At 43.8% G+C, this 18,427-nt stretch overlaps 1 protein-coding gene across 2 annotated transcripts in view; it reads left to right on the top strand.

Moving 5' to 3' along the window:
• LOC148507672 (choline/ethanolaminephosphotransferase 1) overlaps positions 1 to 18,427 on the top strand; it is a 366,175-nt gene that overhangs the window by 73,650 nt on the left and 274,098 nt on the right. For both annotated transcript variants that reach the window (XM_088445756.1, XM_088445757.1), the window contains exon 3: positions 11,598 to 11,745. In XM_088445756.1, coding sequence (XP_088301882.1) covers positions 11,598 to 11,745 — 148 coding nt within the window. The remainder of the gene's footprint in view (positions 1 to 11,597; positions 11,746 to 18,427) is intronic.

Raw genomic sequence — 18,427 nt, 5'->3', positions numbered from 1 at the left:
AAACAACATTTAGGACAACATAACAGAAAACTTCAGTGTGCATAACTCAATTCACCCACTTAAAGTCAGTACTTTGTCGAGCCACCTTTTGCGGCAATTACAGCTGCAAGTCACTTTGGAGAAGTCTCTATGAGCTTGCCTCGTCTTGCCCCTGAGATTTTTGCCCATTCCTCAAGGCAAAACTGCTCCAGCTCCGTCATGTTGGATGGTTTCCGCTTGTGAACAGCAATCTTCAAGTCTGACCACAGATTCTCAATTGGATTGAGATCTGGGCTTTGACTAGGCCATTCCAACACATTTAAATGTTTCCCCTTAAACCACTCGAGTGTTGCTTTAGCAGTATGCTTCGTTTCATTTTCCTGCTGGAAGGTGAACCCCCGTCCAAGTCACAATCACAGGCAGACAAACAAGTTTTGCTCAAGAATATCCCTGTATTTAGCACCATCCTTCTTTCCCTCAACTCGAGTCAGTTTCCCAGTCCCTGCTGCTGAAAAACATCCCCACAGCATGATGCTGCCACCACCATATTTCACTGTGGGGATGGTGTTCTTGGAATGATGGGATGTGTTGGGTTTGCGCCAAACATAGCATTTTCCTTGATAGCCGAAAAGTTACATTTTAGTCTAATCTGACCAGAGCACCTTCCTCCATACATTTGGCAAACTCATATCGTGTCGTCTTATTTTTATCACTAAGTAATGGCTTTTTTCTGGCCACTCTTCCATAAAGCCCAGCTCTGTGGAGTGTACTGCTTATTGTGGTCACATGCACAAATACACCAGTCTCTGCTGTGGAACTCTACAGCTCCTTCAGGGTTACCTTTGTTCTCTGTGCTGCCTCTCTGATTAATGCCCTCCTTGCCCGGTCTGTGAGTTTTGGTGCGCGGCCCTCTCTTGACAGGTTTGTTGTGGTACCATGTTCTTTCCATTTGATGATGATGATGATGGATTTGATGGTGCTCTGGGGGATCATCAAAGATTTGGATATTTTTTTATAACCCAACCCAGAATTGTACTTTTCAACAACTTTGTCCCTGACTTGTTTGGAGAGCTCCTTGGGCTTCATGGTGTGATACCTCTTGCTTAGTGGTGTTGCAGCCTCTGGGGCTTCAGAAAAGGTGTGTTTTATACTGACAGATCATGAGGATTTCACACAGGTGGACTTCATTTCACTAATTATGTGACTTCTGAAGGTAATTGCTTGCACCAGAACTTTTGAGGGGCTTCATAGCAAAGGGGGCGATAACATATGCACATGCCATAAAATTCAGATAAAAAAATTTAAAATACAGGTTGTAATGTAATAAAAAAGGTAAAAAGCCAAGGAGGCTGAATATTTTTGCAAGGCACTGTATCTTACTGTAAAAAGCTTGTTAAGTGTTAATTTGAAAAAAAAATACGTGGGGTCCCCCACTAAAAACACAACCAGCCCCGGTTTTTCATAGCCAGTCCTGGTTGTGTAAATACAGGGGAAAATTTACGCAGGGTTTCACTGTACTTAGCGCAAACAGCACCAGGCTCTGTTCCGGAATTACAGGGGAATAAAGAGTAGGGTTCCCCTGTAATTTCCACAACCAGCACCGGACCTTTCCTAGTGGGGGTAATGTCACAGCCAGGGAAACCCTATCACCAGGTTCCCTGGGTCGAAACATTACCACAGACCGCTAGTCGGCCCAGGCTGGGGAATCCTGGGGAGTTGGGGCCCCCACCCAATAAAAGGGTCCCCATCCCCAGGGCACCCCATGCCTAGTCTGATAGCCCAGGGCTATCCCCGGCACACGGGGGCGATGGGTGCCGGGTTGATAGTGTAAAAGTGTAGTGTAAACATAGAAGTATAAACATTCTTTTCCAGTAGAACTGCAGGTCCCAGCAAGCCTCCCCCGCATGCTGGTACTTGGAGAACCACAAGTACCAGCATGCACGGCGTTAAGGGCCCGCTGGTACATGTAGTTCACCTGTAAACAAATGTTTAAATAAAGACAATACACACACACCGTGATAGTATATGTTTAATACACACTTACACATACTGAGAGGGGATGTAGTTATGTGACCGACTGATGACGGTACTCATATCCTGGTCCAGCTAATTTAGAAGTGTGACGCTCTTCCCCCTCTATGCCCCATCAGCCATCAGTTTTGAAAAATGTTCTGGCATTTTGCTTTAATTTTATTTTATCATAGTTTAACTTTTGCATAGGCAGTCTGCCTATAGGAACCCTTCACCACCTATCCAAAGGTTGGGGTCTGGGTCCCTGGCGCCCTGGCTCTCATCAGGAGGGAGTGTACAGGGCTTCAATTAAAATCCTCTGACAGCTCCCTTCTGTCGCCACAACTTGAGAGCCGCTGGGAGTGCACAGGGCTTCTCCCAAAAGCCTCTGACAGCTCCTCTCCAAAGCCGACAAGGACGCAGTGAATATGGACAAACCAGCATCTATTTTCTACTCATGTAATCTGCACTTAACGCTTCTGAGGCTCTCTCTACTATTGCCTACTGCTTCTAGGACATAGAAGCAGTGGGTGTTTATGCTGCGGCGCTGGCGGCAGCTGGAAACAAGCTGCTGATTTGTAAATCAAAGGCGCGGGAGCACACAGGCTGCATGAAACTGCGCTGCTGCGAATCCCACATGTTTTTCACTACCCCCGCCGAGAGCTTCACTACAGCGGCTCTCAGCACTGTTGGCACCCGGAGCACACAGGCTGTAGGAAACAGCGCTGCTGATGCTCCCACATGCGCTCCTCCACCTTCTTGCCGAGAACTTTACTAAAGCAGCTCCCAATACTTTTCCCCCACTGCTTCTAGGACACAGAAGCAGTGGTAGTATATGCTGATATAAGGCGTTTCATAGCATGCAAACACCAGGCGATAGCGGATTCTTGTATTATTATACTCATGTTGCCGGGAGGTTGGGGGCGGAGCTTCAAGGGGGCGGTGAAATCGTGGGCTCTCTCTGCACACAGGCTGTCCTAAACAGTGCTGCTGCATCTCTCCTCCCAGCAGTGCAGGAGTCAGGTTACAGAGACTACAGGCTACAGTGATTTATTGGGCACCTTCTGACATCCAAGGGCTATGAGTACACTGGGATGTTTAAAGGCTGGTTCTTATAGGGAATCCATTGTTTGGACAAGGGAGTGGTGTGTTTCTCCCACTTTGTCTCCCGTTATCCTTCTGATCTGTATATATTTTCCTTTTCTATGTAAGTGGGTGGTGTGTCTCTACTAATGACACGGCAGGCCCCAAAGCTTCTCTAAAGTTAGTTTTTTTGCCCTATAAGCAATGACCAGACTTAAAATATCCTACTGGTAGCACAGCATGTGATACGTGTGCAGTACAAGATTCTCCTGTTACTATGATTTCATCGCTCCTCCGTGCGCCTCAGCAGGCGTTATGATTTAGTGTTATTAGAATCCGCCCCGGGAGGCAGGACGGACCAAATCAGTAGATATGGGTTCCACTAGCACAGTTGTCAGGGAAGAGGGGTAAATTGACCCCACATGGGGTAAAAATGAAATTCCTGGGGGCAATGGATGGACAGCCAAGCATGCATATGAATCATTCTATAATATAGAATAATTCATATGCATGCTCGGCTGTGACGCAGGGAGGCTCTAAGCCAGACGCCCGCTGAGATGTTATTACCAGCGGGCGCCCGGCTCCTTCCCTGCATGCCGTGTTAGCCAGAGGCTGGAGTTCTCTTTGAACTCAAGCTTCCGCCTCTCTCCATGCGCACTATGAGAGAGACGTCATGACATCTCTCCCACTCTCCCATAGTTCCGAGGAGCAGCCGGGCGGACAGGATAGCGGCGGATGCCAGAGCGGGGATTAAGTTAACTTTTTTTTTTGTACAAGCGGCACTACAGGGGCATTATATTGGGGCACTAGTACAGGGGCATTATATGGGGGCACTACTATATGATTTCCTTCCTTTCAAATCAAGGGGGTAACGTCGGCATATCTAAATATATTTTGGGGTAAAAGGTAAAAAAGTTCCCTGACCCCTGCGCTAGCAGAATGCCCTCTACTTCATACTGAAACGGTACCACATAAATATCTGGTACTCAGGAGGTAGAGCCATTAATCTTGGCGGTCAGCAGGTATTTATTTTTTCAGTAGACATAGTACCTGAATAGTTTGATTTATTTGGTAAACCGCAAAAGAAGTTTTTTGTTTTTCCCTTTTCATAGTAACGTCCGGCCCATCTTTCAAAGGGGGTGGAGAAGGTCTGCAATTCTTGGGCGATATGCTTTTTGGTCTAGAACTGGACTAATGGATATCCCCAGTCACAGGCGGTAAGTTGTCTTTCCTCCCTTCAACTGCCCCACCATCCAGAAGGACTTCCACTGGTCCCAGGTTACTTTCCTTTCGTTCCCCGCAACCCTCTCGTGTTGGAGCCAGGTGTGCTTCCATGCACACTAGGGGTGGCAAAAGTAGAGGTCGCCAACAGATGGTGGCACGTCAAGAGGAAAACAGGTGACGTGACGGTCTCCCATCCCACTTGGGATCTCCTATGGCAGGCGCTTACTTACTGATTTTTCAACAGGTTTGACAAAAGAGCCACACCTCTTCGGATACATTGATTTGCAGATTACTCTGTTGGGTACAGGGCAGATTTCAAAGTTCCTCCTTCAAATCGTTTCTTCACTACGGTTCTACTGGGTCAGCAGACAATGGCCAAGGTTATGCAAGTGATTATTCTGTCTCTCATAAAAAAATAAAATAAATCGGCAGTGCTGGTTATGGTTCCAGTACATCATCAGGGTCTGGGGTTCTACTCAAACCTTCTTTGTGGTATCCAGGCCGGATGAGACCTATCATGAACCTCCCAGTTTTTAATCCAGTATCTGATGCTTCATCGCTTCAAGATGGAGTCGATTCACTCAGTCCTGCAAATTTGGAACCGGTGAAGTCTCTAATTTTTCTGGATACAAAAAAGATCCGTATCTAAATGTCCCACTTTGGGAACCTGAACAAGCTTTCCTGCGTCTTCCGACCTTTCACGATCAGTTTCGGGTGTTGCCGTTCGGTTTATCCTTAGCACCCTATGTCTTCACCAAGATCATGTCTGTCATATTTGCACACCTTCAGACAACAGGTGTGATAATAATCCCTTACTTAGTCGACCTGTTGATCAAGGCACCATCGGAATCTCTTCTCTGGTACCACGCTTCACTAACATACAAGACTGACGCAGCACAAAGTCTCCAGTTTCCTGTGGACGATCCTGGAAGTTCCAGTGGGTGTTCCTACCAGAAGACAAAGCCCCAGGGCATTCGACTACTAGTTCAGCTAGTGCTCTCACAGTTCCAAGAACCTACGACATGGTTTACCTATTTCCTCCAATTCTTCCTCTTAACAGTTGTGCAGTGGCCCCTACTACTTCGTACGTTTTCGTTCTCCCCCTCCTAGCGCAGCTGAATTTAATGGGGTGGCTGTTAAGGCCGTTATCTTGAGCTGCAGGGGCATACAAGAATCTATTATCCCCACTATGATGTACACCAGCAAACCGGTTAGGGCTGTGCATTACCACCACATTTGGTGATCTTATGTAGCATGGTGTGTCAGTCGGGACCTTCCGTCTATGATTTGTTTTATCTAGCCGATTTTGTTTTTTCTTCAAACGGAGCTCGATGCTGGTCCATTTAGGGTCCTTTTTAAAGTGCAGATATATGCCTTCTCTATTTACTTTCAAAGCAACTTGGCCCTCATGCCTGGGATGCGGACTTTTCTTCTGGTAGTGTTACGGATGTAGCCACCATTTGTTCCACCTATAGCTCCCTGGAACTGTGGACTTTTGGTATATACGTTCCTTCAGTCTTCCATGTTTGAACCCTTGCTGGGGTAACTATCAAATATTTGTCTTGGCAGACTGTGCTCCTCCTGGCATTGGCTTTGGCCCATCTGGTTTCAGAGTTGGGGTGGCCCTGTCTTGTACGCCCCATATTTTTTCTTTCATGATGATAGGGTGGAACTCTGGAAGCTTGCCGTTCCACATAAATCAGCCTATTGTGGTGCCTTCCTTGGTTGAGGCCTCCGGAGTATCCTCCACTCTGGATGTTGTTAGAGCACTCCATGTCTTTGTGGCTCGGAAAGCGTTTTTCCGTGAAACTGATTTGTTTTTTGTTATGTTTGATGCTGTTCGGAGGGGTTGGCCAGCATCCAATCAAATGTTGGTGAGGTGGATTCGACTGGCTATACGTCAGGCTTAAGTCGGCAGTAATAGTCCTCCTCCTCCATCTGTTTTCAGCACACTCCACATATTTTGTGGGTACGTCAAGGGCAGCAGATTGGGGTGCCTCCACTATGCCACTGTGCCGTGAGGCTACTTGGTCCTCGGTACATACATTAGTGATGTATGGAATTGACACGTTTGCAGCTTCAAGATTTGGCCGCCTTGTTTTTGGTTTCAGGTTCTTCAGAGCGCTCCTGCCCGTGGGGAAAACTTTGGGACGTCCCAAGTGTCATAGCTTCCACTGTCCCCTAGTGGATGAAAGAGAATATTTGATTTTTGTACTTACCGTTAGATCCTTTTCTCTGATTCCACAGGGGACACTGGACGCCCACCTCAGCGTTCTTCGTCTGCCTGTTCAGTTTGTTCCATATGTTTGTGTAGTTCTGTGTGTTGTGTGATCTTCTCTTCTCTGTAGTCCTGTTGTTCTCCATCTCCTCTCGGTCTTCATTTTTCTAAACAGAGGACTGATGGGGCATAGAGGGGGAGGAGCTTCATACTTCTAAATTATTTAAAGTGCCAGCTCCAACTAGCCAGGCCTCTATACCCCATAGCTTCCAGTGTCCCCTGTGGAATCAGAGAAAAGGCTTTACCAGTAAGTACCAAAATCACATTTTCTGTTTACAAATGTAACACAATCTGATTTGCCATTCAAATAATTATTTGAGAAAATTGCCGAGCAGAAAAAATAGTGCAAATGTCAAGCAGGTCCCCTCCTCTGAGCACTCCCGTCAGCTGAACATCTTACCTTTTGTGCTGGTTGGCAGGCGGGTCCCTCCAACTCTGCAGCACCATCTTCCCATTACCAGTGATGTTCTGGAAGATGGCACAAGAGAGCAAAGCCTCTGGTACAGTGCCAGAGTCTTTGCTTTCACTGTGTAGCGCCATCTTCTCGATTATTTCATTTTGAAGATTGCGCCACAGAAGAAGATGGAACCCCTTTCTGGCACATGGTAAGTTTTAATTTGGGTGCAGGGTGTGCAGTGCGGGGTCCCCTGAACAAGGAGCTGTGTGCATTGCAGGATGCTTCCTTTGGGCTGCGTATTCTTCTCTCTGTACAGGAGCGTCTCCACTCTTTAGGACGTCCCCAAGGTAATTCCTGTGGACCCTATATGGAGCTATATAACATACCTTTGTTAACTCTTTTTCTTCGAGGTCCATAGGGTCCACAGGTCGCCCACCCTGATGCACCTGGTTTCAGTTGGGATCTGTTCTTTAGCCTTTTTTGTATCACAGATTCCTTCTTCGTAAGTTGAGTGTTTATGTACATGGTACTTCCTTCTCCACTCTGTGTCTTGCCATTAGGCTTGTTTACAAACTGAATGCCTGTGGCTGTGGGCGGGGTATACAGGGAGGAGGACCAGTGCATGCTGGGAGCCCCAAAACTTTAGCTGTTTGGTGCATTGGAGCGTTCCAACTGCATGGTAATTATTGTGGACCCTATGGACCTCGAAGAAAGTTAACAAAGGTATGTTATACCATAACTCTTAATTTTGCCACACGATAGCTAATGTACATGAAATGGCCCAGCATCTTGCGGAATGTTTAAGGATAATTGTTATTAATGCTTGTAAAATAAGCATTATTGTAATAGACTGCCAAATTAAACCCTTTATTTGCTGGTAAGAAAACCGTGTGTATAATGTAAAAAGTGCAGAGTAGAAGATTCCATACTTGTGAAATACATTAGCGACTGTTATTAACAATTGAGAATATGAATAGTCTCCTACGCCTGCCCCCATCCCCTGAAAAAAAATTAAATAAAAATGAATGCGATTAAATTAAGACGTCTCCTGTTGTCCAGGAATTTTCTCCTGCTTCAGGAATCATACTATTTGGGGCTGATTCAGGATTGCATGTGATTATCTGGAATCTGTACATGCGCAGGACCCATTCTGTGAGTGTGTAGATTTGGTCCTGCACATTTGCACGCAGCCCCTTCTGTGCCTCTGCCTGATTGACAGGCAGAGGCATTTAAGGGGTGGTGTCGGCTGGCGTTCCAGGAGACGGGGGCGTGTCCACCCCGTTTTCTGGAAGTGGCAAGGCCAGGGAATTTAGCAGTTTTTAGCTTTTTGAGGCATAAAACAACCTGGTGCTTCTTTAAGCCTCTGTTTGCAGAAATATCAGCACTTGCTGAAACTCTCAGGTTATTACATTTGGCCGTATGTATTTGCTGAAGCTGGAGGTATGAACTGATCTGGTTCTAGAGACTGTGAGCAGTAGTAGCGGTTCTAGGGGTGGGCAAGCAGGGCTGTTGCCTGTGGTGTTGCGGATACAGTCACCACACTGATGCTCCCCTGCCACGGCGCCACCATTATAGACCGTAATGCGATGGGCATGATTTTCATTTGTTCCCTCCCAGCTACCATGGGGTGAGATGCATGACTCATCACAAGTTGCTTGTGATGCATCCCGCCATTCAACACATGCATGCCGGTGTTAATTACGCATGTAGAAAAATGCAAAGGACAGCTCTCCCGATAAGAGCTGTCCTTTGCGAGTAATGGACTTCTGGATCTATGATCCAGAAGTCGCTCTGGCGACTTTCTGCACGACCCGCAGACAGGTGCTGGGAAGGATCCCATAGGCTTCTATCGGGTAATGCCATCTGAAGATGGCGTAACCCACTGCATCCAAACGGGCTTGGCACATATGAGAAATGCTGTAAAAAAAACTGTTTTTTCGGGGTAGTTTGACCACATTTCTGACATTGCTGCATCCCGCCAACTGTCTCCCAGAATGCCAGTGCCCACTGCCGGCAGTGACGTCACACTGCATGACGTCATCTTGGTCATGCATAGCATTCTGGTACTGGGAGTGGCTGCAGAGGAGAGAGGAGCGGGTCACGGGGGAGCAGCCAGAGCCTGCCTGCCTGACTCTGAGCCATGCTGCTGGGGTGACAAGGGGGGAGGTGAGTCTCTGGGGGGACATTACTTAGTGTGGCATAATATGTATGGGACAATACTGTGTGTGGCATAATGTGTTATAAAGGGCATTACCATGTGCGGCATAATGTATAAGGGGCATTTCTGCATGGCATAATGTGTTATAAGGAGCACTATTACAGTGCGGCATAATGTGTTATAAGGAGCACTATTACAGTGCGGCATAATGTGTATAAGGAGTACTACTGTGTGGCATAACGTACAAACTCCGGCAGCGCCATATTCACAAAATGTGCTGCTATTCCCAATCCCTCCCAGTCTCTGCTGGGCATGACATCGCGCATGGCATTCTGGGAGGGGCCGCTGTAGACTATGGAGCAGCAGCATATTGCAGCAGTGTATCCACTTTCTGCTGGGCATGCACCCTAGAGTGATGAACAGGAGGCGTCTCATGAAGCCACGCACGCCCGGCACGCACAGAAGACCGCCCTCTTTGATTGTTGCATTTTTTGGGGGGTTTGGGTGGCAAAGGGAAATTTCACCCCGAGCTCCACAAAGTCTAGAACCGGCCCTGGTTAGCAGATAGAGTGGTGTGGTGCTTAGAAGTTGAAAAATATAGGTGATGTGCAAACCCCACTCCCCAACAATTTTTGTCTAGCATGACTTCCTTATAGGAATATTAATTACATGCACATAAATTTATTCACACTTATTTAGAGTTGTAGTTAAGGGCAAAAATCCATTTCAATTTTTTTTAATATCTTTAATTAGACAAATTTTTCAAAGGCTTTATAGCAGTTAGATGATTATTGGTACAATTCCTAAATTATGGTGCATAGTGAGGGTAAGCATGATCTGACGCACCAGGTACCCTCCAACAGCAGTAGCTAGGATAACTGTCATGAGGATCCCAAGCTTCCCAGTTCCTGTGTCACTGAGGTAGGAATCTTATTGAGCTTTTTGATAGAAAGTGGGATGGAATACATGGATCAGGCTACAGTGCGCTATGTTGTGTTTTGCCTTTTTAGAATTACTGTTACCCCTTCACCTCCAGAATACTAATTCCAGACAACTTTAAATATCATTTCAATTATTTGTAGTGGTTGGGAAGTTAAAAATAGGCAACGGTATTTTGATATAAATATGAACTTTTGGAGTGTTATTTCTGATGCATAAAATTGTAGTTTTGGTGAAATTCTGGAAACTGGTTGCAAAATTAAATGTTTTTATTGCTAATTGCATCTAATCAGATTGCTACTGTCCTTTTTTAGGGTAAGTGTAAAAAATGAAAGCAAACCATCTATCACTACTGGAAATACCATATTTTTCCTTTCCACTAGTATTCATAGATGCCCCTTAAAGTGATGCTTTCTCTGACCTTATACAGAAAATTAAGATAGCAATGTGGTGCACTGGTCATACAAATACATAAAATATAACTTGTATTAGTAATTGTTTAAAATTAATTTGTTTTATTTAAGACATACAATATAAAACAAAAGATGGTGAATATTAGTGAAATTATACTGAGTTATAAAATGAGTATCCGGGATTGTTTAGTTTAAATATCCCTGTGTCTTTATGTGGTGTCATTTGCCAGTTTGTATGTGTGTACCATACACAATTCCTTGTTCAATGTATGGTGGTTACATCATATCATATTTATTTATACCTGACAGCTGTCTCCAAACACTGTGATACAGTACAATGTGTAACATTGAATAACTGTATGTGTTGGCTACTTAGATTCACTTTAGGGATGGAACCATCTGATATTATTTGTTGTATTTCAACACCACAGTAATTATTTTAACTTTATTTTTATTAATTGTATCCGGTTTAATCAGTAGACTGTATCTATGATGTGCACTTTTTGAAATAATGTTCATACTGCATGTGTCTCTGATTAAAGGGATATTATAGCAACACTATTTTGTATGTAAATGGAGTTTTCATATTGTAGGAAATTACAGAAAGATAACAATTTATGAAAAGCATCTGGAATAGGATCCATGTAACGAGGGTGTTTCCAAATATCTTTGCTTGTGCCTAACATTTTTGAGTCTCTTTTGCAGAGAATTGATAAACATCTCCTGCTGGCTCGTAGATTTCACAGTTTTTCTATGGTGGTCGGCTAATTAGTATATTCTCAGTCCTAGCATTTTCCCTTAGGCATTATTATCAAAATGTGAAGCCATTTTGATCTATTTTTCTGACCATTGTACATGTCTAACCATGTTCTTTATGTACGTGTAATCACAGGAAATCATACTTTGAACTCTACCTACATTTTACAAAATAATATGTTTGTCAAGATAAACTGTATACCTTCTAGTAATCATTAAATAAATCTCAGGGACTTTTGAAGTTCCTAGTGCACATTGGACCTGGCTTGTGAATGCTACTCTGACAGCAATACTGTTAAATGTGAATTTAAGCAATTGCATATACATTACCTAATAAGTGTATAAACCTATTTTTTCAAGGCCCCAATGTGGACATATATCTTCTGTGCTGTTGGTTTGTTTGTTTACCAGTCCTTGGATGCAATTGATGGGAAGCAAGCAAGGAGAACCAATAGTAGCACACCTCTTGGAGAGCTTTTTGATCATGGATGTGACTCTCTTTCAACAGGTATTATTTTGTTACTGTTGAATTAATATATAATGTTTAATAGCACTATACTAATAAGAACTGTGACCAGGGTCCCAGCTCACATGTCCAAGATGTCTGCACTGGCACAGAGAGGGTTAAGCCCTCGTCCTGAAGCGCCATTTTTAAAAGACTATCAGGACTAGGCACCATTTCAATGTAAATTTAAAATATTTTTCTTAAATATGGTAGTCATGCCACAGCCCCAGTTTAACTGACTCGTTCTGTTGGGTTAACCCCACCTGCACTGCATCAGAGTAGTGTAAAAAAGTGCTTATGAGTACACCACAACCCTTGATCAAGGTTGCCGGCTGTGGAACTCAGTCTGGCATGGGGGTTGCAATGTCCGACTCTCTGCCATATACATCGGGACCAGTGTAATCAGCATTGTGAACACTGTAGAGGAAGATAAATGGTGACACCAGCTCCAGGTACGGAGCGCCACTGCAAAGTTGTTAGGGTAACCTTGTAGCACCTGGAAGTAAGTTCCAGGCAGTTGGAAGTGGACCCCTTATACTGAGAACCAAGAGAGTAGCTCCTGGTACCACCAGAGGTAAAATAGTTTGTGCTGGGACAAGAAGAATTACAAAACAGGTTTACATAAAATGTTAAACACTGCAGCCAAGAGCTAGATATCCCGGATTGTGGTGCATTAAGTGGTGAAACCCAGTAATGGGCACAGTATGTAACACAAATTTATATATTGAATGTATAGTTATATAAAATGAGAAATGTATTTGTTTAAAAAATTTTTAAATGCACACATATTAAAAATACTAAGATTCACTTACCTTAATCCTTAGTGATCCAGTGGGAGAAGCTGCAGCAGCCTCTCCCAGTTCCTGTAGAGATTCTCCCCAGTAGCTACATTCAGTGAGCTGATGGAAGCCACATGCTGAGTTTGGACTCAGGAATTGCCAGAGGAGCTGACCGTTGCAGCCAACTAATTTGTTACACTGAAGCCCTACAGGGCGCCATCTTGGAAGCAGGTAGACTGCGGTTTGGGGTTTGGTTATTCTGCCCAAATTTGGCAAGAGGAGATGATTGTGTCCTCCAAGCAGACTCCTGGATGCTTTGGAGGGATCCCCTCAGGGCCATTTTCCCATGTACTCTCATGCATCGAGAGGAGACCACTCCTCTCTGTCCATGACAGTGGTTCTCAACCTCAACCTGCAAGTATCTTCAACAGATCATGTTTTAATTACTAACCCAGCAAAATAGATTTATGGCGGGTACACAGAAGACAGATTTATCTGCAGATCCAGTGATCTGCAGATGATGGTGGTTCATACATGCTGAAGAACCATCATCTGTGGCCCAGCTGGCTGATTCGACCCCCTCTTCCCGGCAAGTGTATGGGCAGATAAATCTGCCATCGGCTGTGCAGCACAGTCGATGTTATATGTCTGTGAACGACATCGTTCACAGGCATATCGTCTGTACACACTGTATCGGCTATTCAATTGAACGGCTGATATGTCGGCAGTGTGTACTCAGCATTGCTCACCTGTGCATGATTACAGAAATCCACAAGACATGACCTGGTGATACTTGAGGAATGGAGTTGTGAACCAGTGAGGGACAGTATTAGACACCACTATCTAAGTGCGCATTCACATATTAGTGTTCCCTCTAGCTCCGGCGGCAGGCAGGGCGCCGGAGGTAGAGAGGCCAACTTTGTGCGCCCGCGCCCCTGAAAAGGGGGCATGTCTATAAGACGCGTCCCCTTTTCGTCATACTTGGGGGCGTGCCCGGCACTTACGGACACGCCGGGCAGCCCCCAAGCGCTGCAGACAGTGAGAATAGATGCCGGGCGCATGCGCCCGGTGTCTATTCTCCGGCGGTGACCGGGTCACTGCACATTTCTCCACCTGCGGGACACTGCGTCCCGCTGGTGAAGACTGCACCCGCAGGCTGTGAGGGCAGGGTGCTTTTTGATATATATATCACAGTCAGGTGCATAAATATTGGGACATTGATAGAATTTTCATATTTTGGCCTCTATTCACCACCACAATGGCTTTGAAATGAAACAAACAAGATGTGCTTTAACTGCAGACTTTCAGATTTAATTTGATAGTAATTACATCCAAATCAGGTGAACGGTGTAGGAATTACAACGGTTTCTATATGTGCCTCCCACTTTTTAAGGGGCCAAAACTAATGAGACAAACTAAACAATCCTAAATCTAACTTTCACTTTTTAATACTTTATTGCAAATCATTTGCAGGCAATTACAGCCTGAAGTCTGGAACGCATAGACATCACCAAACGCTGGGTTTCATCCCTGGTGATGCTCTGCCAGGCCTCTACTGCAAATGTCTTCAGTTCCTGTTTGTTCTTGGGACATTTTCCCTTCAGTTTTGTCTTCATCAAGTGAAATGCATGCTCAATCGGATTCAGGTCAGGGGATTGACTTGGCCATTGCATAACATTCCACTTTTTAGTCTTAAAAAATTCTTTGGTTGCTTTTGCAGTATGCTTCGGATCTTTATCCATCTACACTGTGAAGCGCCGTCCAATGAGTTCTGAAGCATTTGACTGAATATGAGCATATAATATTGCCCAAAACACTTCAGAATTCATTCTGCTGCTTTTGTCAGCAGTCACATCATTAATAAATACAAGGGAACCAGTTCTATTGGCAGCCATACATGCCCACGCCATGACACTACCACCACCATGCTTCATTGAGGTGGTATGTTTTGGATCATGAGCAGGTCCTTTCGTTCTCCATACTCTTCTCTTCCCATCACTCTGGTACAAGTTGATCTTTGTCTCATCTGTCCATAGGACGTTGTTCCAGAACTGTAATTGCTTTTTTAGATGTTGTTTGGCAAACTCTAATCTGGTCTTCCTGTTTTTGTGGCTCACCAATGGTTTACATCTTGTAGTGAACCCTCTATATTCACTCTTGTGAAGTCTTCTCTTGATTGTTGACTTTGACACATATACACCTACCTCCTGGAGAGTGTTCTTGATTTGGCCAACTGTTGTGAAGGGGTTTTTCTTCACCAGGGAAATAAATCTTCTGTCATCCACCACAGTTGTTTTCCGTGGTCTTCGGGTCTTTTGGTGTTGCTGAGCTCTCCGGTGCGTTCTTTCTTTTTAAGAATGTTCCAAACAGTTGATTTGGCCACACCTAATGTTTTTGCTATCTCTCTGATGGTTTTGTTTTGATTTTTCAGCCTAATGATGGCTTGCTTCACTGATAGTGACAGCTCTTTGAGAGTCGACACCAACTGATTCCAAATGCAAATGTCACACCTAGAATCAACTCCAGACCTTTTACCTGCTTAATTGATAATGAAATAACGAGGGAATAGCCCACACCTGTCCATGAAATAGCTTTTGAGTTGATAGTCACATTACTTTTGGTCCCTTAAAAAGTGGGAGGTACATATAGAAACCGTTGTAATTCCTACACCGTTCACCCGATTTAGATGTAATTACCCTCAAATTAAATCTGAAAGTCTGCAGTTAAAGCACATCTTGTTTGTTTCATTTCAAAGCCATTGTGGTGGTGAATAGAGGATCAAAATATGAAAATTCTGTCAATGTCCCAATATTTATGCACCTGACTGTATATAATATATACAGCAGCAAACTGGCGGCACTCACAGGACTTCAAGGGTATGAGAAAAGGATTGACCCTTAGGTCATTTATTGCCAACGTTTCAGTCTCACTCAGGAGATTTTTCTCAAGGCTGCACAGAACAATACACAAAGAACAATACACAAAACAAACACATTATATAGACAAACAGACTCATTCAGCACATGGGTGAGTCTGTTTGTTTATATAATGTGTTTGTTTTGTGTATTGTTCTGTGGAGCCTTGAGAAAAATCTCCTGAGTGAGACTGAAACGTTGGCAATAAATGACCTAAAGGTCAATCCTTTTCTCGTACCTTTTGAAGTCCTGTGAGTGTCGCCCGTTTGCTGCTGTATTGTTTGGGAAATTCTCCTCCCAGTCAAAAGTTTGGACACACCTTCTCATTCAATGGTTTTTGTTTATTTAAATTATTTTCAACATAGTAGATTAATACTGAAGACATCAAAACTATGAAAGAACACATATGGAATTATGTTGTAAACAAAAAAGTGTTAAATCAAAATATGTTTTATATTTTAGATTCCTCAAAGTAGCCCCCTTTTGCTTGGATGACAGCTTTGCACACTCTAGGCATTCTCTCAATCAGTTTCATGAGGTAGTCTATTGGAATGGTTTTGAATTAACAGGTGTGCCTTGTCAAGAGTTAATCTGTGGAATTACTTGCCTTAATGTGTTTGAGACCATCAGTTGTGTTGTGCAGAGGTAGGGTTAGTATACAGTGGACACCACTATTTGACTACTGTTGTAATCCATATTATGGCACCAACCACTCAACTCAGTAAAGAGAAACAACAGTCCATCATTAATTTAAGACATGAAGGTCAGTCGATACGGAAAATTTCAAGAACTTTGAATGTATCCTCAAGTACAGTTGCAAAAACCATCAAATGCTATGATGAAACTGGCTATCATGCGTACCGCCCCAGGAAAGGAAAACCAAGAGTTACCTCTGCTGCAGAGGATACATTCATTAGAGTTACCAGCCACAGAACCCGCTACTTAACAGCACCTCAGATTAGAGACCACATAAAGTCTTCACAGAGTTCAAGTAGCAGACAAATCTCAACTTCAACTGTACAGAGGAGACTGCGTGAATTAGGCCTTCAAGGTCGTATTACTGCGAAAAAGCCACTACTGAGGATGAACAACAAGAAGAGGAGAATTGTTTGGGCCAAGAAACACAAGGAATGGACATTACTCCAGTGGAAATCTGTACTTTGATCTGATGAATCCAAATTTGAGATTTTTGGTTTCAACCACTGTGTCTTTGTGAGACGCAGAGAAGATGAGCGGATGGTTTCTGCATGTGTGGTTTCCACTGTGAAGCATGGAGGAGGAGGTGTGATGGTGTGGGGGTGCTTTGTTGGTGACATTGTTGGTGATTTATTCAAAATTCAAGGCACACTTAACCAGCATGGCTACCACAGCATTCTGCAGCGCCATGACATCCCATTTGGTTTGCGCTTACTGGGACCATCATTTGTTTTTCAACAAGACAATGACCCCAAACACACCTCAAGGCTATGTAAGGGCTACTTGACCAAGAAGGAAAGTGATGGAGTGCCGCGTCAGATGACCTGGCCTCCACAATCACCCGACAAACCCAATTGAGCTGGTTTGGGATGAGTTGGACCGCATAGTAAAGGAAAAGCAGCCAACAATTGCTCAGCACCTCTGGGAACTCCTTCAAGACTGTTGGAAAACCATTCCAGGAGACTACCTCATGACGCTGATTGAGAGAATGCCAAGAGTGTGCAAAGCTGTCATCAAAGCAAAAGGGGGCTACTTTGAGGAATCTAAAATATAAAACATTTTGATTTGCTTAACACTTTTTTTGTTTACAACATAATTCCATTTGTGTTCTTTCATAGTTTTGATGTCTTCAGTATTAATCTACTATGTTGAAAATAATTTAAATAAACAGAAACCATTGAATGAGAAGGTGTGTCCAAACTTTTGACTGGTACTTGTGTGTATATATACACAAAGAGATTCAAACTCCGGTAACATAAACAATCCTCTTTTAATCCAATGTTTTAATAAAAAGCAGCCATTTTCATCAGGGACAATGCGCAGAGTGAAACATACTGACACCCTGTGTCGTCATGCCAATCGCCGCACCTGCCGGGGCTGTCATTGTAAACACAGCAAACAATCCAGGCTGCAGTTCTTACAGGATGCCACACATGACATACATTGTCCGTTCTGACACTTTTCTGTCATAGCCAGCATTAACATTTTCAGCAGTTTTTGCTACAGTAGCTTTTCTGTGGGATAGGACCAAACTGACTAGTCTTTGTTCTTCACACGTACCAATGAGACTTTGGTGCCCATGACTGTTGCCAGGTCACTGGTTGTCCTTTTATTGGCCAACTCTTGGTAGGTGCTAAACACTACATACTGGGAACACTCCACAAGATCTGCCATTTTCAAAATACCCTGGCCCAGTCGTCTAGCCATCACAAGTTGGCCCTTGTCAGAGTCATTCAGATCCTTAAGCTGGCCACACATCTAAAGATTATTTGTCCAACCAGTCAACTAGTAGATTGGTTGGAATGAAAATCTGGTAATGTATGGGAGTAAATAATGATCAGCAATTTGCTCCTAAATGCCAGAAAACAGATGTAAATGCTCGTTCAGATAAGTCTGAACAAATTTTTTAGATCAAACATTTAACAAACAGTATTTGTCAATTTTCTGCCATTTGGGAGTAAATTTCTGATTGTCATTTGCTTTCATACATTACCAGATTTTAATTGCAACCAATCAACAAGTTGGCTGGTTGGACAGATAATCTTTAGGTTTGTGGCCAGCTTTACGGTTGCCCATTTTTTCTTATTCTACCACAGCAACTTGTAACAAGATAATCAATGTCATTGACTGCACCTGTCAGTGGTTGCATCGGGACAGTCCTCTTGCACTATGGCTGATGGGTGTATATGTACACACATTTACAGGCACACATATATAATATTATAGTGCCTTCTAAAAGTATTCACCTCCCTTTGCATTTTTCATGTTTTGTTGCTTCACAACCTGGATTAAAAT

The sequence above is a fragment of the Taudactylus pleione genome, unplaced genomic scaffold, assembly GCF_031769625.1.
Source record: "Taudactylus pleione unplaced genomic scaffold, aTauple2 ptg000387l, whole genome shotgun sequence".
NCBI lineage: Eukaryota > Metazoa > Chordata > Amphibia > Anura > Myobatrachidae > Taudactylus > Taudactylus pleione.
The sequence above is the reverse complement of the archived record's forward strand: the minus strand, read 5'-3'. Positions and strand labels throughout refer to the sequence as shown.